The sequence below is a fragment of the Cyprinus carpio genome, chromosome A8, assembly GCF_018340385.1.
Source record: "Cyprinus carpio isolate SPL01 chromosome A8, ASM1834038v1, whole genome shotgun sequence".
NCBI classification, from domain to species: domain Eukaryota; kingdom Metazoa; phylum Chordata; class Actinopteri; order Cypriniformes; family Cyprinidae; genus Cyprinus; species Cyprinus carpio.
In genome coordinates this window covers 8,257,338-8,283,611 of record NC_056579.1, presented here as the reverse complement: position 1 = coordinate 8,283,611, position 26,274 = coordinate 8,257,338, and the positions used below count along the sequence as shown (strand labels likewise).

The 26,274-nt window shown below is 36.6% G+C and overlaps 1 protein-coding gene across 2 annotated transcripts in view; it reads left to right on the top strand.

The window, feature by feature from the left end:
• The window catches only part of LOC109059289 (FAS-associated factor 1-like), a 67,355-nt gene that overhangs the window by 29,893 nt on the left and 11,188 nt on the right, over window positions 1-26,274 (top strand). For both annotated transcript variants that reach the window (XM_042761921.1, XM_042761920.1), the window contains exons 9-17: window positions 4,537-4,632; window positions 5,599-5,719; window positions 6,640-6,703; window positions 6,922-7,003; window positions 13,233-13,387; window positions 17,496-17,632; window positions 21,458-21,546; window positions 25,830-25,910; window positions 26,099-26,176. In XM_042761921.1, the coding sequence (XP_042617855.1) occupies window positions 4,537-4,632; window positions 5,599-5,719; window positions 6,640-6,703; window positions 6,922-7,003; window positions 13,233-13,387; window positions 17,496-17,632; window positions 21,458-21,546; window positions 25,830-25,910; window positions 26,099-26,176 (903 nt within the window). The remainder of the gene's footprint in view (window positions 1-4,536; window positions 4,633-5,598; window positions 5,720-6,639; window positions 6,704-6,921; window positions 7,004-13,232; window positions 13,388-17,495; window positions 17,633-21,457; window positions 21,547-25,829; window positions 25,911-26,098; window positions 26,177-26,274) is intronic.

The following is a 26,274-nucleotide window of genomic DNA, read 5'->3' as shown; positions in this document are numbered from 1 at the left end:
TTTGAGGGGCTGACACAGGCTTCTTCATATGGCAGGCCACTTGAGGACCGCTGTTTGCAGGCTGTGTTTGGCATCAACCACCCAAACTTTGATATGTTTTCTGCCCGAACTTATGCTGCGCTATTTTGTGAGCACAATTTTTTTGTTGAATCCTTTTATAGTATTATGGAGATATCTGAAAATTTAAGTAAATAATCCCAGTTCATCACTTTTTTTTTTTTGGTGAATTTTTTTTTCCATGACTTTTGTAAATCAGGAAAAAAAACTTTATTCAAGATTGACTGATTCCCTTGCCACTATTATGAAAAATGCCCCAGCCTCAAATCATAGCTCATGTTCTTGTTTATTTTATTTGTTTTCTTTATTTAGGCTCCTAATTGGTCCATTTCCCACCTCTGATTTCCCTTTCTCACACATACATGCAAACACACACACACATCCTGAGCCAAAACTCTTTTGAGCTCTTTTCATATTTCACTGCCAACCTCATGGAGCACCTATGGGAATGATTGACAACTTCTGGAACATCCTTATTAGAGTCTTCTCCCCCTTAATTGCTGACATTTATCCAGAGTTTCTTGTTGTTTGCTAATGTATTACTGCTGCTGCTCTCTGAGGGTCTCCGTGGCCCACGGCTGTTATGGGCTTTCAGCGTCACAGACCTGCGGAGGCGGCTTATTGGGCCTGCTGGTTGCCGTAGTGACGAGGTTTAGCTCTAAGCCCATACAGAGCCCCTTTTGAGATTGCTGTCTGCAGGTGAAGTTCTTCCGAGAGAGAGGTATACACACTCTTATATTACCAATCTTCTGTCCTCAGAACCACCAACTTGCTGTCGATCTCCACTCCCTGTCCCTTACTGGTGCTGTCTGACATAAATCATGCTTTACATGTTTAGAACAGTGGGCAGTGGTGATCTCTCATATGCAGGTGAAATGGATCTGTAATGTTTGGATTTGAAATGGAGAGGTTTTTCATTCAAATCTGTTTTAGTAAAGGTTTTTCTTGACTTTTCCCAGTTTTTTTTTAATACTGCAAGATAGGTAGAAGGATTTGAAACTATTTTAAATTTAGGAAACTGTAATTAAACATTATTCATTTTATTATTATTATTATTATTTATAATTTAAATTATTATATATTTTTTAAGTTTTTATATATATATATATATATATATATATATATATATATATATATATATTTTTTGATTATTATCTTATACACACATACATACACTTGTATATGCATATGCATATAATTATAAATTCATCAGCATTTCTTCTTTTTAATATGGTTGATGTGTTTATGTTTGGACCTGTCAGTTACTTTTTTTAGATAAAATATGTAATATAATATTTTAGATTATTATTTATTAGTTTTAAAAAAAGTAATACTGTTTTGACACTGAGATTTGCACTACATAATTTTATTATTGTAATAGGCATTTGCTGTTGTCTGCCAATAACATCCAGCAAATCGTAGCAGTTACAGATTACACCTTAAACAGGTGAAAACAAAACATCGCCTAGCCCATTCACACCTTTTTTTTTTTTTTTTCAAGGGCTTAGTTCTGAAAGGTTCACTGGGCATTTTAAACACTGTATTTGACCCTAGATCTTAATCAAGACTGACACCTCTTCAAACCCCAACCTGAAAGGGTCCAACAGGTGTTTGGGGTGGGGCTTCTTATTTTTCTTTTCTTTTCTGGACTCCACACTCTCTCGCTTTTTTCGCGCTCTGTAGCTCCCTTGTCCTCATCTATCAAAGAAGGCAGGCACAAGGTGCAGCTTGGGGCTCTCGGATGAGTAGAGCAGCTGTCAGCAGTAATTATCTCCTTCACAGCCTGAGAGATAGAGGACGACAACAAATAGCTGAAAACAACCAAGAGGAGAATTAAAAGGGAAAAGTTTGTCAGATAAATATGTTTAGTTGATGGTAGACAGAGAAGGAGAATGCCTCTTAGACGAGGACAGAGAAAGAGAAATGGAATTCCTCTTTTGCATGGTGCTCAGTGCTAGGGGCTTTAATGCAAGTGTTAATGAAAGGGGTCCAAAAGAGGAGGATTTTGTTCTTTGTTTGAAGGTGGAGAGGGAGGTGTGGAAAGATGAGGGGGTGACCTCTCCCCTGTAGCCTGCGGGTCTGAACACGCACACACTTAAGCACCCAGACACACTCATACACTCATAAGAACATGGAAGTTTTACCACTTTGAGTGCCCTAATTCTACTCTACTTAAGTGTTAAATGGGATATGTCTTGGAAAACAGGATTTGCCTTGTTTGTTTTAAGATAACAGTTATTTAATATGTAAATCTACTGTAACATTCACATTCCTGACTATTTATGAGAACTAAACTGGTAAAATATATCATCATGGTCATTATGAGCGCATTAAAGGGATAGTTCACCCAAAAATGAAAATTCTGTCATAACTTGCTCATTTCATGTCATTTAAAACCTTCATGACATTACTTTTTATAGGTTTTATTTTTTAATTTTTTTTGTCTAATTAATGCAATTCATTAGGGTCCAGGGTTGAGGGCTGAGACAATGATGGACCTCAGTGACTATCAAAATATCGTCATTTGTGTTCCACAGAAGTCTGTGGAAACAACATAAGTTTGAAACAACATAAGTGTGAGTAAATGATGACCGAATTAAATTTTCGGTGAACTATCCTTATAAATATGCAAAACTAACCATTTGCATATCAACATCTATTCAGTATTAGGCAACTTGACCCCAAACTGATGATCCAACGTGGTATGTGGAGATTTGCATAACATAGGTCATTTACATATAGAAGTCTTTAAAGGTACAATATTTTAGGTTAGATAGAGAGTTAAAACAGCTATGGAAGACTTGATTATGACTCTGTGGGCACCTTCAGTAGTGGCACAATTTACCCCTCTCTTCCCTATGATTTCCTCCCTAGTGAGTTCTACATTTTCTCTGGCCTCCGACACTCTGATCCTCCTGCAAAAAGAACATGCTTGATGTTTGGACAGTGCTTTTGTTTGTGTCACCCAACAGTACTGTACATTGTCTCTGTACAGGCAGTCTGTCTTTAATTAGTCTTTGTAGAAGAGAAACACTGTCTGTGATTCTGCTCTCTGTGTGGGCCGTCACAAAGAAAGAGAGAGTGTGATGTGTGTTTGTGTGTTTTGGGGGAGTTAGCACCCTGTTGAAGTACTTGACACTCTGAAATCCTCTCTGAGTTGCATTATGGGATATTATGGCGCTTAAACCAAAGCTTCTTTACACTTAATCTGTTATGTCTGTTAATCAATACCAAGACGTAACGTCAGCCTTGGTATGTCTTAAAGTTGTTAAACTTATCCTTTCTTTTTGTAGAATTTATTTTTTATTTTTTTGGAAAAAAGACTAAAAATTAATTTCATTAAGTGCCATGCTTCATTTAAATTTTACTTCCCTGTATGAACACCAACATACTCCTATTTCCTAACAGCTAGGCCTTGGCATATTTTTTATTTAATGTTTAATAAAGTGTTTTTATTAAGTAAAGTTAGAGATTAGAGATAGTATCTTGTTTTATAGCTGGTTATTTTTATGCTTAAATATTTAATGTACAGGACAGTTTTCAATATTAATTTATCATGTAAATCAAGTAGTTTACGTGTAAAGCCTGTTATTTCCTGTTGTGTAAATTGTGTTATTAGGTGTCATTTCTTTTGAGTCCCATCTAACTGATTATGTAGGTGATAAACTGGTAAAAATATTGTTCCAATTAAACCAAAAATCTCTCCAAAAACACATGAAAGTAAAAGTGCACCAGAGCCCCCTGCAGTCAGCTATCCATCTTTCTCTTTGTCTCCTTTTTAGTTTCTCCCGATGTATCTGTCTTGCTATTTTAGACAGGGTTATGACAGGCTAAGAGCTGTCTCTGTAAGTAATACAAGTATGTAATCATTACAGTTGGTATGAAGTATAGACCACTGTGGTCATTTAGGTATTGGAAATTAATATGTAAAAACAGACTGTGATTATAGTGTGTAATTGGTAATGTCAGTTAACAGTCGAGAGAATAGACCTCTGTGCTTTCGCTCCAAGGTGTTATGAGTGTGTGTGTGTATGTGTGTATGGGGCTGGTCTGTAATGAGTCCCTGTAGTGTGGAGTGCTGCTGACATTTCCACTCTAGCCTGAGAGTTAATGAGGTACTCAGGCCTTCAAAAGCAGTTCACCGTATGCTGCATGGGATGCTCTTTAGTGCCAAACAGACAGTACCTCCATCATGAGCCAGAGAAACCCTGCACTGTCAATGAATATTGGTGGTCTGTGCAAACTTTACTGGGAAAAGCTGTCTTAAAGGGATAGTTCACCCAAAAATTCTATCATTGCTGGCTCCTCTTGATGTTCCTAAACCAAAATGGTAACTTCATAAATGTTAGCTATGATTACTTTATATAACAAGCAGTGTTTTTTCATTGACAAAAACGGTTTGTGTAGTTCAAACAAAGAACAAAAAGGTTGTGAAAACAATTCGAAAATGTCTATTAAAGCTGTTTTTTGATTGCGCAGATTACTCTGGCTGCCAGTGGAATCAGTTATCCCTGCCACCACCTGACTGTGTGCAGAAGATCTTCCCCTGCGCTCACGGTGGACCAGACAGATGAGGTAAAGCTGAACACACAAACAGTGTCAGATCTCCTGCCGGTTACCTGTAGATGTGAACCATGGAGAAGTTCTGTTTTCTCATCATTTTTACATTTATACATTTCATTTCTGCTGTTTTTGGTTTTCGTTTTTCAACATATTTGAAGCCAGCATTTGGTGCCAGTTTTGGCTATTCTAATGTTTTGTGGGATTTTTAATTAGACTGCTTGGCTCAGCCAAAATGGATAAATGATTGCCTTTTTTATTTTTAATGAGAAACTCATTGTTGGAATAGAAATGCAGTCCCAGTCTGAATTGATGAAATAACATGGTGGGCACAGGGATCGCTGTTGAGTTGCCAGGCATAACACTGCAGCCAAACTTGCCCCTGTGTTTTAAGTCTGATGGCAAACTTTCAACAGATTGGCAACTATTACATTCTCTGCACCGTTCATATTAGGTTTGGTCCCCAAAGTAGAATTAAAATGGGAACTATTTTATGAACTACTATAGTTGTAATTGGGCGGTCACTATTATAGGCATATTTGGCTGACACTAATAGCTTTTGCTATTATGATTGGCAGGATTATAATATTTTTTCACTGATTATAAACACAAATACCTTTCAGTGAAATTAGGGTTAGAAATTAGATTTAACATTTTGATATACAGTAGAAAAGATATTTTGTGATTTTAGAACCTTGCACAGAAACAAATCTTTAAGAGGCATTTTATGGCTGAATTCTGTTATTAATATTCAATTAATTTATTTAAAAAAAAATAGTTTATAATTTATAAATTAATAATTTAAAAAAAAATTTTTTACTTAAAAATAAGGTTTGATATTGTCATCTTAAATATATTGTTTTAATATATCAAAATTTTTGTTATTCATGCCACATAAAATGACTTATGACAGATAAATTGTGCATCTCTTGTTTTGTCAAATGAATTGTTTTGAAGAAATTGCCTCTGTGTCTGTTACAGTGCACAGATGTTCACATGGTCAGTGACAGTGAGGATGATTTCGAGGATGCACCTGAGTTTGGTGTAGATGAATCTGAAATCTTTGGCATGGGAAGCTCGAGTTGTCAAAAGTCTCCGATGAGTAAGTTATACAGTGTCATTTCATCTGGGGTTGACCATAGCACTATTCGGACGGGACTAGTTTTCTAAACTACGTTTGAGTTTCGATTCTTACCACCTGACGTCTGCAATTTTCATGTACCAATTCGGACGGGACTAACATCTTCGTGTTTATTACAGAGGTGGGAGGGTCTGTTTTGTGCATCTGGGCGTCACAGAGATCACGCGCTCTGTACGCGTTCATTGTATATAACGTTAGTCATTCGGATCGATTACCATTAGTATTATTACACAATAAATACTAAAAAACTAAATGGCTAGTATAGCAAAACCATGTTAATGTGTGGTTTCTTTAGTTTAATTTGTTTTTTGTAGTAGGCTAAACCCATTTTTAATTTTCATAATCTGTAATTAAAACATTATGTAACTGAGTGCATAAATGAACATGAGTAACGGTAATCTTACCTGACGCTGATATTACAATAGCCAATATTAACAGTGTACGTGATCTGGCTCTTGATTTTATTATTTTTTATTTTTTTATTATTATTATTTCTTTGCCGAGAAGCAAATATATCAAACATGCGCGCTGTAAGAGCATCTACGGTAATTCACGTTGGCCAAAACACTCAAGGAAACGCGTTGTGAAATAAAATATCACCGGCAATCACAGACATTCGCATTCGGAAGGGATTAGTTTTCTCAGAGGATCACTGAGTTTGCTAAAAAACAGTAGGTAATTCGCTCTGGAATTATTACAGAGGTTGTGTGAGAAAAACACAGACATGGCAGATTTGGACGGGATTAAAATCACCAAGTACGTCTGTGAAACACAGATTTCTCTAACGACCCCCTGTAAAACTAGTCCCGTCCGAATAGGGCTCATGAAGGAATGGTGTTTACTGGATATCTGTAATGATATATTCCTTCGTCTTCCCTCAGTGCCAGAAGACAGTGAAAATGAGGGTGATGCCTTACTGCACTTTACTGCTGAATTTTCTAGAAGGTGAGATCCCTGGACAAAGTAACAATTGTGATTCAATTTCATGAAAGAAAACATAACATAAACGGCATTTCTGTGTAGCTCAGTATGCGGTGTCTTGTCCACATTTTTGTCAGCACTGCTGGTTTTGAATATGATGTTTTTTAATGTTTGAAAATAGCTACTCTGATGTTTGGTATTGTGTGTGATATTTGCTTAGTGTGTGCATGTATGTTTTGTAGATATGGCGACTGCCATCCTGTGTTCTACATCGGCTCCTTGGAAGCAGCATCTCAAGAGGCCTTTTATGGCAAAGCCAGAGATGTGAGTATAAACTGTGTAATTTACCAATCGATAAATGTATAATAAATTCTATTTTATTTCATTTAATTTTTTTTATTGAGTAATCTGCTTTTTTTATTACAAATGATTAATTCTATTCTATTCTATTGTATTTTATTTATTAATGGTGACAGTCGGAGGTGGTACTGGAAATTATAGGAAAGTGATAGGGATCAGGAAATAACCCAAGCCAGATTCCAAAAACCTACATTGCCCGTATATAAGCACATGCACTACCAGGCTCTAACATTTCTTCTGAGAGTCATATGCACAGGTATATAAAAAAACGGTAAACGTTTGATTGGCAGAACTGGCCCCCCCATCATGATAAATCCTCATCAAATTTCCGTTTCCCATTTGAACAGCTGAAGCTTTATTTAGAACAGCTTTGCGCTGGTTTTCCCCGCTGTGTCCTCATAAGGAGGCTTGTATCAACTGACAGCTTGTGTGGATTACGGTCTTATTAGACTGGGAGGATGCAGCAAGATGTTCAGGGGGTTTTTGAGCATGAGGAGCGGGCTGGAATGGCTTCCTGCCTGCAGCCCAGCTGATCTCCTCCTCTCCTCAGCACAGGCGCAATATGGCCGCCGTTCTCCCCCGAGGAGACAGTTCAGTGTGTCAGTAAAAACAAACCAATGTAAGAAGAAGAGATGACCTTCTGTGTTCCTCTCTTGCAGACAGTCAGTGTTTTTCTTCACGGGTCAAACATTTTAACTTTTTCATCCTTTTGCGCTTCTCTAGTATGCCATTCACAGTTGTTCTCCTTTTGGGCTTGAGCATTTATCTTTAGGAATGATTTAACAGGACATATTTAAGGTATGCATCATTAAAAAAATACTTTTGAGTAAAAATGATGAAAGATGAATAGAAATTTCTAAAAATGGAGTGACGTCACCTGGAATGTTGTTCCGGTACAGCCACGTCCCAAATGACCTTGACCTTGGTCCGTCTAGTGGGGTCAGCCACCCCCGGATGAAAATTTTGTTTATTTTGAAGTTAAATGCCTCAATCTGGTGCAGATTGAGAGTTCAAAATTAAGTATTTTTAACTCATTTTAAGTGTCCAAAATCAACAGAGTAAAAGTCTTTGATTTGTAGCTGGACTTTAAAGTGAAAGCCAAACAATTAGAATATAATCATAATATTTTTTTTTTATATGGTGGAAATTTTGCAGATGTGAAAATAATGCATAACTGGTGCCCATTGCATTCCCAAATGCATGTTAAAATGACAGCACATGCACTGTGAACTAAAACATCAGAACACAAGCTGATCACTTGAGCAAAGTGCACACTTCTCTTTCAAAAATGCCATGCAACAGACTATATATTTAATTAAAACACTTCTTATGATTTTGGTTTGATTGACAGAGGCTTTGCAGAGCAATAGTGCAAAACATGTTATTTTATTATCAGAAGTGTAAAAATGTTTTCAGTTCATTAGATTGTAGCAGGCTCACAGAGTCTAGGCAATTAATGGGAAACACTGATGCAATTTTTGCACACTAACATCACCATATAGAATTGCAAAAACAAAGACCAATAAAAAAGATTCTAAAAGGGAAGCATTCAGGAAATCCATTTATACAAACTACTGTGTTCACCACCTTTGAGTCAGCCGGTCTTCTTGTAGTCCAGGTTGTTTAGCTGCTGCTGTGAACGTTTCATGTGCACGTGTGCATGTGTGGAATGGATTTTTCTGAGGGCACTTGTGCCCCTCTCTCGCAGGCCTGAGAGGCTAATCACTAAGTAAAACACTACATGTGATGAAGTGTTTCTGGAGTGGTAGATGCTCCCAATCCATCCTTAATGAAAATGCTGGAGGCCCTGGAGTTCAGCCGGAGGATCAGCGGAAGACTCTTGAGTCAGGCCACCCATCAGCACACAGGCCTCATCACAAATCCCCTTAACATCCAGCTAATCACGCTAACTCTCCTCTGCCACCCGCACAAAGACGGCCATCAAAATTCATAGCTCCTTCGCACCCTTCATGGGTTTTTCATGCATGAGTTTCATAGTGGAGCCTCTGTGACGAAGCGATTTTTCGACTTGTGAGGAAGAGGGTTGAGATTTCTGACACCTGAAATACTTCATGTTATTGACACTGCTGTTCTAACAGGAGAACTGATGAAAACTGACTCTTGTATTTAAATATTGATCCAAATAATTGGATTTGTCAGTAGTGCCAATAAGTTACCTTCTAACGAAACATTGACATTCTTGTCTTGTTTAAAGGAATAGTTCACACAAAAATGAAAATTGTTAGTATTTTGTCACCTTCATGTTGTTCTAAACCTGTATGACTTTTATTTCATGGAACACAAAAGGTGAATTTCTTTTCTACTTCTTTTTTCTTCTTTTTGGCACATTCATGAGAGAAGCTTTTGCATCCTTTTCAAAACTTTTTTGTCCTCTGGAAGAAATACAGTAATGTGGGTTTTGGAGTGACATATGACAGAAATAATGACAGAATTTTTAAGGCGCTTATTACATACAGACAGCTCTTAAAGCTAAACTCTTATTATGCAACAAAATTATTATTATTACTAGATTATTGTTCTGTTTTTGTTGGAGAATCTCTCATAGTATTGTAAGTGCCATCTGTTAAAGCACTCCGCTACAGGTCAAGAAAGAGCAGTAATATGAACTCCTCATTTCCCATTGTTTGCTTTCCTACAGCCAAAAGAGAATGTTCACTTTCAACATCTCTCCCTCCTCCAGCACATACACATCGCCTGTAATTAAAAACATCCTTTCACAATATCTTTTACGAGAGAAGTATGAATGTCTGTGTAACTAGCATTACTCTCACAGTGGGGCAGGTGTTACCACCAGCAGAATGCATTGAAATCATTTCAAAAATTATTTAAGATTATTATTTTTTCTGTCAGTAGAAGTGTGACCAGACTCCAGGAGTCCTTTAAATAGCATTAGACAAAAAACTGGCTGTTTCTTCCATCATAAGATATAGCGTGATGTTAATATCATTAGCAGGACATTTTGCCGCTCGTCGTATATTTCTGTTTTTGGAGTCTTGCAATGGTAGCTCCGCCCACACTGAAATCTCATTGGTCCAGAATCCCTGTTGATAGCGCATTATTAAAGTCACAATGTAATGGAAGTAGCAACAGACTGTTTTGTGATATACATCAAAGTGAAGAATATTATTGGAAAAGAAAAATTATAGAGCAGGTGGCATGGTCCTGTCCTTTGGTTGTTGATTGGATGGAGGCAGATCCAAAATTTAAGTGTGTTTGGATGAATCTTTCACAAGAAGAACAAAAAGATTTGTTTAGAATATATATATATATATATATATATATATATATATATATATATATATATATATATATATATATATCATTTTTTTTTTCATTTCATGCTGACTTTAAACATTGAATATGTTTTGATTAGCTGTGATTTGTGCTGCATAGCATTTCAATTCAGTTTTTATTCTCACATTAATGCTGGAAACTTTGCCTTGTTAGTGCACATAGTAATACTACATTTCGATCCATTATTAGTGCATTTGGAAAACACTTACTAAATGCAAATGCTTTGTTCAAGGTGGTTAGCATGTCTTGAGCCCTTGATTAGGTGAATTCAATCTCAAAGCATGTTCACATCAAGTTTGATGCAACTAAATAACACAAAGTAAAAAAATATATATTTTACATTTTGCATATTACGTTTCCATCGCCCTCTAAATTTCTTTATCTGATTGATTTTTTTTAAAAATTACTTGTATCTGAATAAATAATGATTAATTTGTGTAAAGGAGTACAAAGAGATACATTGTTTCATTTTAAAATCAAGTCACCTGTGTTTTTCATGCCAAAGAGTCATGCTTGATGTGAATAGGCCTTCACTTAGTAGATAAACATGTTTTGTGGTCCTGCTGCTGCAACACTGACTCACATGTCCAAAGTTAGCCTGGGAATTCCTCACTTTCAGACAACTGTGTGAAAGCTAGTACTGTTCCACTCACAGGACAGATCAGCTTTCTCTCTCTTTCTACCCACCTCCCTCAGTCTGTCTTCTCCTCCCCTGTTCCTCTTGCGTCTCTACCCTTTCCTCCTCACCATTTCAGGATTCTGGTCCTGAGCAGGTGGGGGGATGACTCGAGGTGACAGAAAGAGCTCTTTTGGGTCAGTTTCTTCCCCAGAACAGACCCAATAATTTGGACTGAGCGCTGATTTCTGCAGGATAAGAAAAACCCCACAAAAACTAGGGAAAGAAAGGAGGAGAAAACAATGGGATGAAAGTAGATAGGAGTGACTGTGGGTAATGGAGGGGCGTGAAATAAGGGAGCTGACCAAAGACTGTTATTAGCGAGAGTAGCTTTTCCCCACCTCTTCAGTGAAATCTTAGAGGCCTCAAAAGGTCAAACCGTTTTCGCAGCTCGCGGAGTGAATAAGTTCAGTCTGTACTGAAACAGCTATGTCAGTTTTAGGACAGACTGCATGGGATGACTGGAAAAGTTTGTCTTGTTTTCATCCATCACCCTTTCAGTTTTTGACGGTTAAAATCTCGCCCTCTCTCAAGGTCCCATTTGCTTGTCTACCCAGCATGAGTGTTTAATCTTTTCAGGGCCTTGAATTGGGCTAGTAAAAGAGGCCTGAGCGCTCTCCCACCAGGGGCCGTGTGGCTCATTCGAGAGCTTTAATCACTGTGCAAACACAGCAGCGCTCCTTCAGTCCTCCTTCTATACACACCTTTGTAGAGTCCAACTTTCTCTCCTCCGTTGACGCCCTCCTTCGTTTCTCTCCACGCTTTGCTTTCTGTTTTTCCACCGTTGGACTGTTGAAAAATCCCTCCTGCTGCATTTGATGAACCGTTGGGGGTCAGATCCGTAGGAAACGTTCAGTTGTTCTGCAATTCGGTGGGTTTTATTCCCCCGCCTTGTCTGGCGAAACCTTTCATGTTTGTGGTGGTTTCCTTTTTTTTTTTAATTAGTTGTTGGGTTATGCGAGTGACCGCCGTCAGTCTGACGACGTAAATATCTGTGGATTTAGACGTGAATCGACATCAGCGGTGCTTCCTGTGTTAACCTGCGACGATGGAAGGAGGGCACTGGCATTTGATGCAAAACAAATAAAGTGATTTGTTCGGTTTTTGTTTTTCAGGGAAAGTTTGATTTAGCCTGCATCAGTTTGATTTGGTTTGGATGTTTGTTTTGCTCAGGGTTTGCGGGGAGGGCACTCGCTGTCTTTTTCTTCTTGTGGACCCTGGTGAAGCATTAGTGGCCTTAAAGCTCTCAGAAAGCCTGATGGTGAATCATGAAATAAGGGTGGATCGGTGAGCCAGGATTAGATGGGTTTTGGCTTCATAGGTAGTGGAAATGGCCATTGAGGCTTCAATTTTCATGTTTTTTTTCTGCAAATCGGATGTGGGAGTGGAATGACTTTTGTGTGGGCAATAGTTTATAAATGGGTGAATGTCTCTCTTTAAATTCAGTGCAGCTATTTGAAGGGTTGGAAATGTTTTTTCTTTAACAGTTCTCAAGTATGCATAGCATTGTATGCGAATTGAATACCATGCTAAAATACTATTGACAGTGTTTCCTGCACTGTTAGTCTGCTATTGCATTGCACCAATTTTGAATCTCATATTGAATGATGCATTTCATACATTTTCTTATGTCCAGCCTATGTTATTTTATATATTTATTTCATCATCATCTTTATACAGGTGTGCTCAAAAGTTTACATCCATATTATTTTGTTAAAATTAATAACATTTTGCAAATTCTGCAAGATGTAAATTAAATACCAGTTAACACATATATAACACAAATATATTTATATGAGTTTAAAACATTTAAATAATATATTATAATGTTATATTTCATTTATATTTATTGTATTTATTATTTTTATTATATTAATTTTTTAAATAATATTTTCATATTATTCAGTTTTCATGTTTTTTGGATGGAATACCTTTGTGTGACCATTAGCGCCTGTTTGAAACAATTTCAGAACAGATAAAATAAATCAAATTAAATTTCCAAAAAATTATTTCATCATTTGGCTACAGACTCTTGAGGGCAACAGTTGTTTTTCTGATTTCCAAATTTTACAAAAACGTCATTATTTAATGAATTCTTAAGGAACCACAAGCATAAAGATTCTTAATCCGATCCAAAATCTTAATTCATATGATACCTTCCTATACCTAACTGTTTGTATATGTTGTGCTTTTGTCATTCAGAGAAAACTGCTGGCCATCTACCTCCACAATGACGAGAGTGTCCTCAGTAACGTGTTCTGCTCTCAGATGATGTGTGCAGACTCCATAGTGTCATATCTCAGCCAGAACTTCATCACATGGGCCTGGGACGTTACTAAAGAAGCTAATAAAGCCAGGTAACACTATTTAGCATGTTCCTTCCTTTCATCTCTATCATCGCATCCACTCACAATGGCAGTCAAACCATCCAGAACTGTAGCGATCGGAAGCATTTTCACACTAAAAATGGATGATCTCTTAATGAGAGGCATTCCTTCCTTCCCCCCTCTCCTCTTCTGACTCTCTCCTCATAGAGGGCTTTAACAAAAGATGTTGTGTTTGCTCACTGAGGCCCCATTAGGGCAGTTTGCACTAATCTGCCCCGTTAAAGGGTCAGTTAGACACACAGCCATCATAGAGCACACTCTTCAGAATGTCTTCATTTCAGGATGGCAGTTATGGTGGTTTTACGCTTTTCTTTGGTCAAATGCAACTTTTGTCCCTTGGAAGCAAAAGAAATATACTCTCAAAATAGTATTAAGTTTGCAAAAATAATCCATTCTCCTGTTTAAATTGTGCTTTGTTTCTAAGACACTGAGTAAAATGTACGAAGCTATATCCCAGATTGCTTCAGGTGGAAACGGAGCGAGCAAAATGAAGATTGAAGGCCAGAAAAGGAAACGAACAGAGAGAGAAAAAGGGAGAAGCTGGTCAGGCAGCAGATGGATTCTTGATTGGTCCCAGCAGGCTTTGCTTCTGAGCAGGCCTCTACTTTTTCCTTCCAGTAGGCTTCACCCTAAAGGCCTCCCTCCGGAGTGGACGGGGAGAGAAAGACCAGCTAGTGACCTGCTTCTGCAGGGGCTCCTTCAGTCCAGTCTTGCCTCTATACCCCTCTCCCTCCCCTTCTGCTTTTTGCCCCAGCTGAGCCTTTCTACCACAGATTAAAGGCGGGCAACATCTGGGGCTATTCATAATGCGAACAGAGAGAGACACACACACACACACACACAATCCCACATCCTTATACGCTGACATACTCATACACATACACACCTTATTCTCACGCTCCCGAGCCAGGCCTGACTGATAGGTGATTGTGGATGGTGACTGGCTGTGTTTTTCAAAGCCAAATCTGTGAATGAAGCCTGTGAATCGCTAATCGCTGACACCAATCAAATAGACTCTCAGCATAATTGTGCATTAATCCAGAGCCCAAATGTAATTAGAGTGAATGTGATTAGCACCCACAGGTGCTACAGGTGCTTTTTGTTACTGGTATAAGTAAGAAAAATCTGCAGGTCACAATTTGACAGTGCATTCTAGCAGATAATTTTTTTTTTTTCAATCCATCAAATCCAGATGATTCATATGGCTGATTTATTGACAATGCTGTCAATCAAAGTAATTGAAATGTAATACTTAGTTGTTGTTTTTCTCAACAGCAGCAGCAGTTTCATTCTGAGTTCTGAAGAAAGTTTGTCTTTATTATTATTTTCCTTTTTCTGCCCAGTAAGGTGCATTGGTGCATTTTTAAAAATACTAAGTTGAATTGTTCCTTAATCAAATCTAATTTTGTATCAAAATCGAAAACCTGTGAATCAAATCAGTTCTCAAGCCAAAGATTCACACCATTAAATATTATAAGGCATTATTGTTACTATTGATCTTTTTTTTTTTTGCCTAATTTAAAAGAACAATTGAGAAGAGACAGGAAACAATAGTAGAGTGGGATCAGGAAAGAAACACTCAAACTTGGTCGCCCAAAGTGCTGGAGATGTCCACAAGGCTACTGTATGTTTCTAGATATGTGCTTAGTGTTTTCAAAATCCCTCATCCAAAGTATAACACTTTGGAGTGTAACTTTTCCTGTTTTGCCACAGACGTAAATGATACCTCAAATCATGCAGACCTGCCAACCTGTACGCTTTTGGGTAGCGGCTACGCATTTTGACCTCAAAGTACGCTGGTACGATTTGTCATGACGCAAAAATCTAGTGACACCTCTGTCCACGTGCAGTATTCAAAACAAGCAACAGAAAAATATAAAGAGTTCAACCAATCAGAGCGTTTTTTTGTTTTGCATCTGTGTTTTATTTCTCTACTATGATTACATTCACTTTATTTGTTTAATCCAAATACAAAGTACCGAGCTATTTAGGCTACCATATACCGCAAATCAGCCAAAAAATACAGAGATATCAATTTTTGCTCCTATCGCCCAGCCTTATACATTAGTGTACTGGAGGTTTTTTGTTTTCTTTTTCTTTTTTAAATAGCATTAAAAAAAAAAAGCAAAAATTACCTAAACAGTTACAGTAAACAGTAAACTGTTTACCCCTACTCCACATATGTGCAAAGTATCATGATCATTGTGATCGAGAAACTGTTTTCTCAGGGAAACAGTCATAGAGCAGTGCACGCCCTGTGGCCCCAGCAGATGGTCTGATACTGTGCCACACCTCTGTCAGTTAAGGCAATGTAGAAATATTATGGTTCACACACTCAAGAGTGTGTGACTTGAGTGAGGGTTGAGAAGGAGATGAGAGCTTGTCACTCCAATTACAAAGCCGTTCATGATGAGATGGTTGAAACACCTGGTGTTACTAACTAAAAAATCAAAAATAACTCCCCTGAGGGCCTTTGAAAACTCTTAACATTCTTCAAGACTTCTTTACGCATCACTGATGTGTCAATGAACTGCCAACTGCAATGCCTGTTGGGACCTCTGGAAACACAAGTGTTATTTGTATGATGTTTAATTTTTTTGCCAATGAAACCGCTTTGTGCAATCTAGTCATCTGTAATACTGCACTACAAGTAACACAGAAGAGAGATTGCCCTCTGTTCTGTTAACCATGTAGCACATATTTAGTACGCTACTCTAAGTTTATTAAACGGAGCACAGAAATAGGGTTCCAGAGGTAGAATTTTAAGCAGTCATTACTCCATCCTTCAGAAATCATTCAATCAATACCCTGCTTTGGTGCTTAAGTAACATTCTTTATTATTGTCAATGTTGAAAACTAGTTGTGCTGCTTAATATTTTTTGTGGAAAGAGTGATACAATTCTTTGATGAATAGAAAATGTATTTGAAATATAAACTTTTTGAATATAAAATTATAAATGTCTTAACGGTCACGTTTGATCAACACAATAATTCAATATTTATAATCCTAGTCAATATCCAAATATAATGACACCATAACACTTTCCAAATACAATGTTAACACAAAGCTTTAAATTAACTAATTCTACAAATTAAAGTTTTAAATTGCATTATGCTACATTGTAACAATATTATTTGCATAAATCTGCAAAATAACCATGTTGTGTCTCAACTTTAACTTAACTAACTCTAGTAATGGCAAGTGATGAGTAAAGGATGAGATTGCAATCGACATTGCTACTGTTTTATTCATCACATTGGAAATGGTGGATTGCATTTAATTGGAAATACATTATTCCATGTAGTGCATTCTGAATAACTTCTGCACAGAGTATACATACTAAATACATACATACTAAATACTAAATATATTTCATAAATTATAGGTAGTATGCCGGTCTGAATATATAACCCTAAAGTGCAAGTAATATAGTAAAAAGTACTCACACATCTCCTCTGATGCAACACTATATATACGTGTGGTGTGTGTGTGTATATATATATATATATATATATATATATATATATATATATATATATATAGTTCTCTGATAACAGGGTGAAATTTGGTTTGAAAAAATCTCACATCTTTTTCGTTTCTTCCCTCCCACACTGGTCATGGCCCCTCACTCTAGTATGTTCCATCTTTTCTCTATTTTACTTTCAGTTATTAAAGCCGATGTTATTAAAAGAAGAGAGAAGCTAATCTATATTTGCATTCGCTCTATAGCAATTCATTAATATTATGACATTTACTGCGAGCTCTCTCAGTCTGCCTGCTACCCTTTTCCTTCAGCGAAACGTTAATTTAAAGTTCTGTCTTTGTAATGGAATAAGAAATCCTCTCTGCCCTATCAAATTTTGTGCAGCGGGAACTGAATACTAATTCAGACCAGGGGAGTGTTTGGAGAAGGACCATTTTCTGAGCAGAGAGCTGAATTGGTTTTAAAGTCTGTTAATATGATGAGCTGTGTACTTTTATTAAACTCAGTGATTGTTCAGCGGAGTTTCACTGGCTGTCTCTCCACTGTCCACTTAAATTACTGACTCTCTCTCTTTTCTCTCACTCTCTTTCTAGACTACTCACGATGTGTACAAGGCACTTTGGCAGTGTTGTTGCACAGACCATTCGGACGTACAAGACTGACCAGTTCCCATTACTTTTAATTGTCATGGGCAAACGGACATCAAATGAAGTTTTAAATGTTATTCAAGGTAAAATATACATCTAAATGAACTACAAATAAAATTATAGGTAACACTTCATCAGTCAAGACATTGGTAGACCTTATGTAATGCCTACCAGATCAAAGTTGCACAACATTTCTAATTAATTAAATAATATATATATATATAGTGCTGCTTGAAAGTTTGTGAACCCTTCAGAATTTTTTATATTTCTGTATAAATATGACCCAAAACATCATCAGATTTTCACACAAGTACTGAAAGTAGACAAAGATTCTTTTAATTATTTTTATTTTTTATTTTATTTTTATTTTTTTTTATTTATTGAGAGAAATGATCCGGTGTTACACATCTGTGAGTGACAAAAGTATGTGAATCTTTGCTTTCAGTATCAGGTGTGATCCCCTTTTGCAGCAATAACTGCTGGTAATGTTTCTTGATGAGTCCTGCACAATGACATCCAATAACTCAAACCCACCTTCCAAAACCAGCTCTGATGTTGGCGGGTTTCCTCCCATGAGCTGCTTGCTTCAGGTTCTTCCACAACATTTCAATTGGATTAAGGTCCGAACTTTGACCTGGCCGTTCCAAAACATTAAAGGTATACTCCACCCCAAAATGAAAATTTTGTCATTAATCACTTACCCTCATGTCGTTCCAAACCCGTAAAAGCTTCATTCGTCTTGGGAACACAATTTAAGATATTTTGGATGAAAACCGGGAGGCCTGAGACTGTCCCATAGACTGCCAAGTAAATTACACTGTCAAGCTCCAGAAAAGTATGAAAAACATCATCAGAATAGTCCATCTGCCATCAGTGGTTCAACCGTAACGTTATAAAGCGACGAGGAAACTTTTTGTAAGTGAAGAAAACAAAAATAACGACTTTATTCAACAATTCCTTTGTCAACAATCTCCTCTGTGTCTCTTCATATCACTGTATGCTGCATATGCTCTTCTGTATCAGCCACGCCACACGGATGCGCTGTTTCTACATGTATTTAGCTTTGATTTGAAAGAAAACAGCGCATCCTTGTGGCGCCGCTGATACAGAAGAGCATATGCAGCATGCGGTGATATGGAGAGACACTCATCCGAAATATCTTAATTTGTGTTCCGAAGACTAACAAAGCCTTTACAGGTTTGGAACGATATGTTGATAAGTGATTAATGACAAAATTTTCATTTTGGGGTGGAGTATCCCTTTAACTTTGTTCTTCTTTAACCATTCTTTGGTAGAATGTCTTGTGTACTTTGGGTTGTTTTCTTGCTGCATGACCCATTTTCTTTTGAGATTCAATTCTCGGACAGATGTCCTGAAATTTTCCTTTAGAATTTGCTGGTATGATTCTGAATTCATTGTTCCATCAATGATGGCAAGCCTTCCTGGCCCAGATGCAGCAAAACAGGCCCAAACCATGATACTACCACCACCATGTTTCACAGATGGGATAAGGTTCTTATGCTGGAATGCAGTGTGTTCTTTTCTCCAAATAATAATGCTTTGCATTTAGACCAGAAAGTTCTATTTTGGTCTCATCCATCCACAAAATATTTCTCAGATAGCCCTCTGGCTTATATTATATATACACTGCTGCCAGTCTGAAGTAAACTACATATTCTTTGCAAGCTCGGAGACTATTACACGTCTTGCTTTTAGAGTGATCTTTGTCGGTCAACCACTCCTGGTGAGAGTAACAGTGCTCTTGAATTTCCTCCGTTTGTACACAGTCTGTCTGACTGTGGATTTGTGGAGATGGTTTTATAAATGTTCTAGCCTGATGAGCAATAGTAACTCATTTTCTGAGGTCCTCAGATCTCAGAGTGATTAAACGCTTCCACAAACATGATCAAACTTTGATAGATCCCTGTTCTCTAATGGCACTTTTCCACTGCATGGTACGGCACGGTACGGCTCGGTATGGTTCACTTTTGGGTGGTTTTTCACTGGGTATAGTACCTGGTACCTGGTACTTTTTTTTAGTTTCACCTCGGTTGAGGTTCCAAGTGAACTGTACCATTACCAAAACGTGACGTGTAAGCTCTGCTGATCATGGATTGGCCGGAGAGAATCATCACTACCTGCGTCACTGAACTTGCAACACAAACACAACAGAACCGCTAGATTTAAATCAGCACAGCCAGCCAACGATCGAACGCAACTGTTTTGAACGAGCGCACCTTTTTTTAACAGCCAAAAAGTTTTGTTGTCTGTTGCGGAAGTACAGACGTTCCTCTCGTTGATAGCAGAGGAATGGATCCAGCGAGAGCTTGACGGGGTGACACAGAATGAAAAAGTTTTTGTAGGAGTCGTGGCAGTAGAGGCATGGCATGTCAACTATAATGACATGTAAATAATCCCGGCCACTCTAAAGCGATACTATACTGCAGTGGAAACGCAAACCGTGCCAAGCCGAACCGTACTGTACCGTGCTGAGCCGAGTCGTACCACGCAGTGTAAATAGAACAGGGCAGACAATGACACCTGATAGTCCTCTCACTGATTGAAAACACCTCTGAACAGATAAAACTCTAATTTAAATATAAAATTTACAGCTAATACTAGAGATTCACATACTTTTGCCATTTACAGATATGAAATATTGGATAATTTTCCTGAATGAATAAATGACAAAAAAATGTTTGTCTCATTTGTTTGATTGGGTTCTCTTTGTCTACTTTCAGGACTTTTAAATTCTAAAGGGTTCACAAACTTTCAAGCAGCACTGTGTATAAATAAATAAATATATATATATATATATATATATATATATATATATATATATATATATTTATATTGGTAACACTAAGTACATTCAGTTAATTAGAAACATTGTGCAATTTTGGTGTGTGTGTGTGTGTGTGTATATATATATATATATATATATATATATATATATATATATATATTTAATTTATATTTTTATTTTTTTTATTTTTTTTTCCAGCTAAAAAAAAAAATTTCTCCCCTAAAATTCTAAAACTTTATTTTTAGGATTACATTAGATTCTATGTAATCTCTAGAGAGACAAATTACTCAATTGACCCTTCGCAAAGAGCTACATCCATTAGTTAATGTTGCTACATCCAAAACCTTGGTGCTTTCATTGGTACTTTTGCTACTCTTGTGTCAGCTTTCAAATTTTGTCTTTTTTTTGTTTTTGTTTTTTTAAATTCAAACAATAAATACCATTCAGTGTCTCTTTAATGTGTTGTGACAGATCGCTGTATCGCCTCATTTCAAGCAGCATGTGAACGAACCATCTCTTCCTCTTTACTGGTTATTTCACAAAATAAACATGAATGAATATCAGAAGGTATCATTTTTCAAGTTCAAGTCCACCAACGTTAATCTACTCTCCTGTCTGGTTTGTTTGTCGGACAAAATGGCAGATTCGCCATTATGTTTGATCAGGTTAATGATCACCTGTCAATCAAGCTCCTTGCGAAGGGTAATTTTGATGAAATAAATTATTTGTAGTTTTTATTAACACTTTAACAAAAATTATTGGATTTAAATCTGTGTATGATTTATATTATTTAATTTTATATTAAATATATGTGTTTGTATATATATATATATACATATAATATTAAATTAAATAATATTACGTAACAATATTGAACAAAATTAAATGTTAATTATTAAATATTTAAATTATAATGTACATAATTAGATTATTGTATTTTTTTTGTATTAGTATTGTATTTCAAGTTGTATTTCTTTTTGGCATTAGTTTGCATTCATAATAATTGGAACATTTTGAGATGCATAGTAAAAGTATGAAAAACTGCAAAATTAGATAAGTCTGTTACAATCTGATTGTTGTTTATTTTCTGTATGTGTGATAGGCAACACAACAGTGGATGAGCTTATGATGAGACTCATGGGCGCAATGGAGATCTTCTCAGCACAGCAGCAAGAAGACATCAAAGATGAGGTAAAATAAAAAATTTGCATTTTAAGGCCTCATTGCCATGCACCTGAAGCAAAAATAGTCAACCTAATTATTCTGCCTGCTGAGATGCTTCATTTGGGCAAATTCTAAGATATAAACTCAGTTCTTCCAAAAATTATGCAGTGTGTGCACTACTTGTGATTCACTACACCAGAGACTGATTAGGTGCTTTTTATTAGGGAGATTCAGAGTCATATTTTTAGGCCACAAAAAGGGGCATGTTGGGGCAGATGACCACTCATTGTCTGACTTATGTGAGTCGGCCTATCATACAGTGGTAAGAATAGACACTCCGGCTGTGTCTGTGTTTGTCTGGGTTTCAGACAAACCATGGAAGAAAAAGCACAATTCACTGGCTGTGTAATGTAAGCTTGCGGTGGCCTGTGCTTGTGAAGTCGACACAAAGCTGGCAGGATACGAGTTTGGTGTGTCATGACTGCCTGCAGTATGTGATTGTTTAAATCAATGCTAGGTCTGCAAACAAATGCATTTACAAAGTGCTGAAACAAGATGTGTCCATCTGTTCAAATGGACTGAAAGCTAGTGAATAATCTTTTTAAGTGGCATATCTGAAAGTGTATTCCTAATAGTGGATCTCTGTATGCTCTATGGCGACTTTCAAGTGGATATTAACTTCCTGCCTAATTAAAAACGCTAGTTATTAATGTTTTTGTTACATGTCATGATGGGTCTGTCCACACTTACTTGAGTTGAGCTAATTAGTCATCTTTCTTCACCTGCATGTGTTAATGTTTGTGTCTGTGGTTTGGTGGGAAATATTCAGACAGCAAACACAGGCTACTGTCCCCCTGCGGCACATTGACTCGATGATTTGATAAGTCATGACATTTCTTGCCTCATCCCAGCATTCTCTTTTCTGTCCGCACCCCTGCGTGGGATGCTTTGAATAATTATTAATCACAAAAGCAACACAATAGTGCTTGCTGTTGTCTCAATGTGAGAATACTTGCTATACTCAAAGTGTATCGTTCAGTCTCCTTCTGCCCGGCTCAATGAATAAGTTCTGTTAAAAACTCTATTTTCGATTTGTATCTGTTCCATTACACTGTGAAATTTCTGCTTCCCTCAGTCAGAGCGCTTGAATAAGTCTGACACGGTGATGGGTTTCTGATGGAAGCGTCTTGATGGTTTGCTCCTCGTGGCAATTTATGGCTGTAATCTGTTTGGCTGTGAAGGAAATTTGATGTGAACGGATGCAAAAAGAATTAAAAGTTACTCAAATCTAAAATGGTGATATTTACTCCCTAGGCTTTGTGATTCCATCTTTATGTCAGATTAATTAGATTTTATTTCAGTTAAGTCTAAACTATGCAATTGAGTTTTAAAGGACTAATTAAAAGGACTAGCTCAAAAAGAGAAAATGTTTGTAAGAGTAATCTTCATGAATTAGACTACAATGGTTGTGCTGAATGTTTTGATTCAACAAAAAGAACCGATTCATTAGAATAATTTCTTCATGCACAAATGCATGAAGACTACTCTGGTTGGATTAAATGTTTTTGATTCAACAAAAAGAATCATTTTTTTATGAGTTGGACTACTCTGGTTGCACTGAATGTTCCACATTCACTAAAAGAAAAAAAATATATATAAATATATGAATATGTTGATTAAAGTGCAGCTAGGTGAACTGCTGGTGATAACAGTACATTTCAAATCATGGGTGTGATGTTCGAATCCAAACCCTTTGTTAAACTTGTGTTTGTACACAAATTAGTGAGCCACCTTAGAAATGTGTGGGAGTGTTTGAAAGCATTTGTTGTTGTGCCACCACTAACAGCCTGCCATTTGAGGCAGTTTAGGTTTGCCCTTTAAAGTCCTTAACCAAAATGTCCTTGTGTGTGTGTGTGTGTGTGTGTGTGTGTATCATCCCTACCCTGTACAGTCAGGTGACTCATAGTGACCTGTGTGTCTGTCCATGTCTGTATGGACAGACGTACACCCCTTACATACACTGTCTGGATCAACAGGCAAATCCAGACAGCCCACACTCATCCACCACAATCACACCAGCGTTCCTCTGTGTTTGTAAGTGCCATGACCTGAGGTTGTGCAGTCAGGGGTAAAATAGTTATACACCTGCTCCATTAACTCTAGTAAAGGTCATGGCACTGACTCACTGTATGTAGAGTGTAACAGGGAGAAAAAACATGGAAGAAAGCTTTCACACTCTTTACTCATCCTGTTTAAATATTTCATCTTGGTCTTTGTTTCTTTTTGACAAGCATTGAAAGAATGTTTTACTGTGTTCATGTAGAAGGATGCAAACGGAGTAAATAGATAATCAGGTTGGACTACTTATACATTTTTTAATTTAAAAAGAACTTATATATTTGTCATTATACTTAGATATTAATATTATTTTATTAGCTTGCATGACAACCATGAATTATGATTTGCTACTTGAATTTGCTAGTCAGGGGCATCATTTTATTGAATTTACTGTAACTGAGACTAAATTTTATGGCCATTTTGATGACCTGTCACAACACCTAAACATTTTTTTTTATTTTATTTTAATGTTTATTTAACTGTTTTCAGTGTTTTTTATTTTTCTATAAATTGTACTGTAAGTTGTAAATGTGTGTATCTGCATGATAACCAGTCACAACACACTTTTTTTTTTTTGTACTATAAATTATACATTTGTATGTCTACATGATGACCAGTCACAACACCTAAACTTTATTTTACTTTACATAACTTATTTGCAGTTTTATATGTAGTTAGGATAATGATCTGTAATACCTGCTGGAAAAAATAGCTACCATTAATGTTGTTTTGTTTCAGCAAAAATAAATGTAATTATTCTGTCATAATAAGTTTGTTTTTGCCATTTCAGAAACCCAGTAAAACATGAGAGGCCATTACAATTCTAACCTTAAGAGGTTTCCATTGACATGCCTTGTATCTAACAACACTTATCTATGGCAAATTCAGTTTAAAACATGGCCTCTCATGACTATTTGCTTTATTATAACAGTGGCTTTTGAAAGTCCTTTTGAGAGATTTTGCCTTTTAAGAGGAGTTCTTCAAAAGCACAATGTGTTCTGAAAAGTCGCCGTATAATTGTTCTTATTTCCAGCTCTCAGATAAAAGATCCAGTTGTTTGTAATCTCAGTTCACCTGAATTGTTTCAGTGTTCTGACTTTACGAATAGAGAACCACACACATCATCCTACAAGCTCTTCCTATACCACAACATGGTTTTCACACACTCTTTTAGAGCTCGTTTGAATAGAATTTGAGGATGTATCTCGCCTTTGATCAGCCTCTGTGCTCTATCCCTCCTTTCTCTCCTCTATCCTTCCTTTTCTTCTCCTCTGCTCTGTGTAGTCACAACTCTTTCACATTTCCACACAAAGTCCAGCCATGAGAAAAGACCCTTAGTCTTAAAAGCAGCCGCAGACAATCGCACGAGCCTGACTGCACAAAAGCAACAGTAGTTATTCACAGTCTTCAGTCTCAGTAGGTAGACCTGCAGCTGGGTCTTAACAAACAGCATCCACACACACACACACACACACACACACACACACACACACACATACTCACAATAATAAAAGAGTCTGTCCATTGTATGTAGAGGAACTCCATGCATTCACTTCTATAAGATACTCTTTCAGTCGTCCCCAGTTAGAGTGTCCAACAATACAATAGTATTCAGTATGTGGCCATTACTGCGGACAATGACGAGGAACCATCTCATACGTCAAAGATCCAGTGGGATTGTTATCTGGATAGACATGCTCTTATTGGCTATCTGGTATAGGATGCAGATAATAGAAATATAGTCATAATAGAAATAAATTCTGAGACTACTAGAAATATGCCTAATTATATAATCAGCTATATTATTTTTCCTAATTATATTATCAATTAAAAAGTTTCAATAAGTAGTTAGTTCACATGGTCGGTGTCCACTTAGTTACCAAAAAATAGAGCAAAAATAAATCTAATTTATTAAATTCTATCCATGGTGTTTATTTACTTATTTTGAAACATTATTATTGTTATTATTATTATTATTATTATTATTATGTCTTTAATTTAGCAAAATCTGTTGTTTATTTCCAAGTTTATTTTATGTATTTAATACATAATACATTACTTATAATACATTAAAATAAGTAAATATTAATGTTCATATTCATTTCAGAAATTAAACATTTTTCTAAACGTTTTTCTAATTTTAGATGATTAGTTCATGACATTAGTTTTATTCACCCACGTTTTTCTTTCAGGATGAACGTGAAGCCAGAGAAATGGTCAAGAGAGAACAGGATGAAGCTTATCGTTTGTCTCTGGAAGCTGACCGTAAAAAGGTTTGGCAAGATATTTAATTTCCTTTTCTGTTTATTTTAATTTAATTTAGAATATAGTATGTAGCTAGTTAATTTAGAAGTATAATGAAATATATAGTTGTTGAATGTTTATGTAAATTTCTTATTAGGTATTTTAGTATAGTATGTAGCTAGTTAATTTGATTTATTTTATTTTATTTTATTTTCAGAGAGAAGCACAAGAGCGAGAAGAGGCAGAGCAAGTCCGTCAAGAGCGAATCAGAAAAGAGCAGGAGGAGGAACGAGAGGTGAGGTTTGCTTGGAATCTCACTGGTTTGGTGACTGTTTCAATAACACGGTTTATATGTCAAGCTCAAGGGATGGTGAAACAAAGAAAATCTGAGAC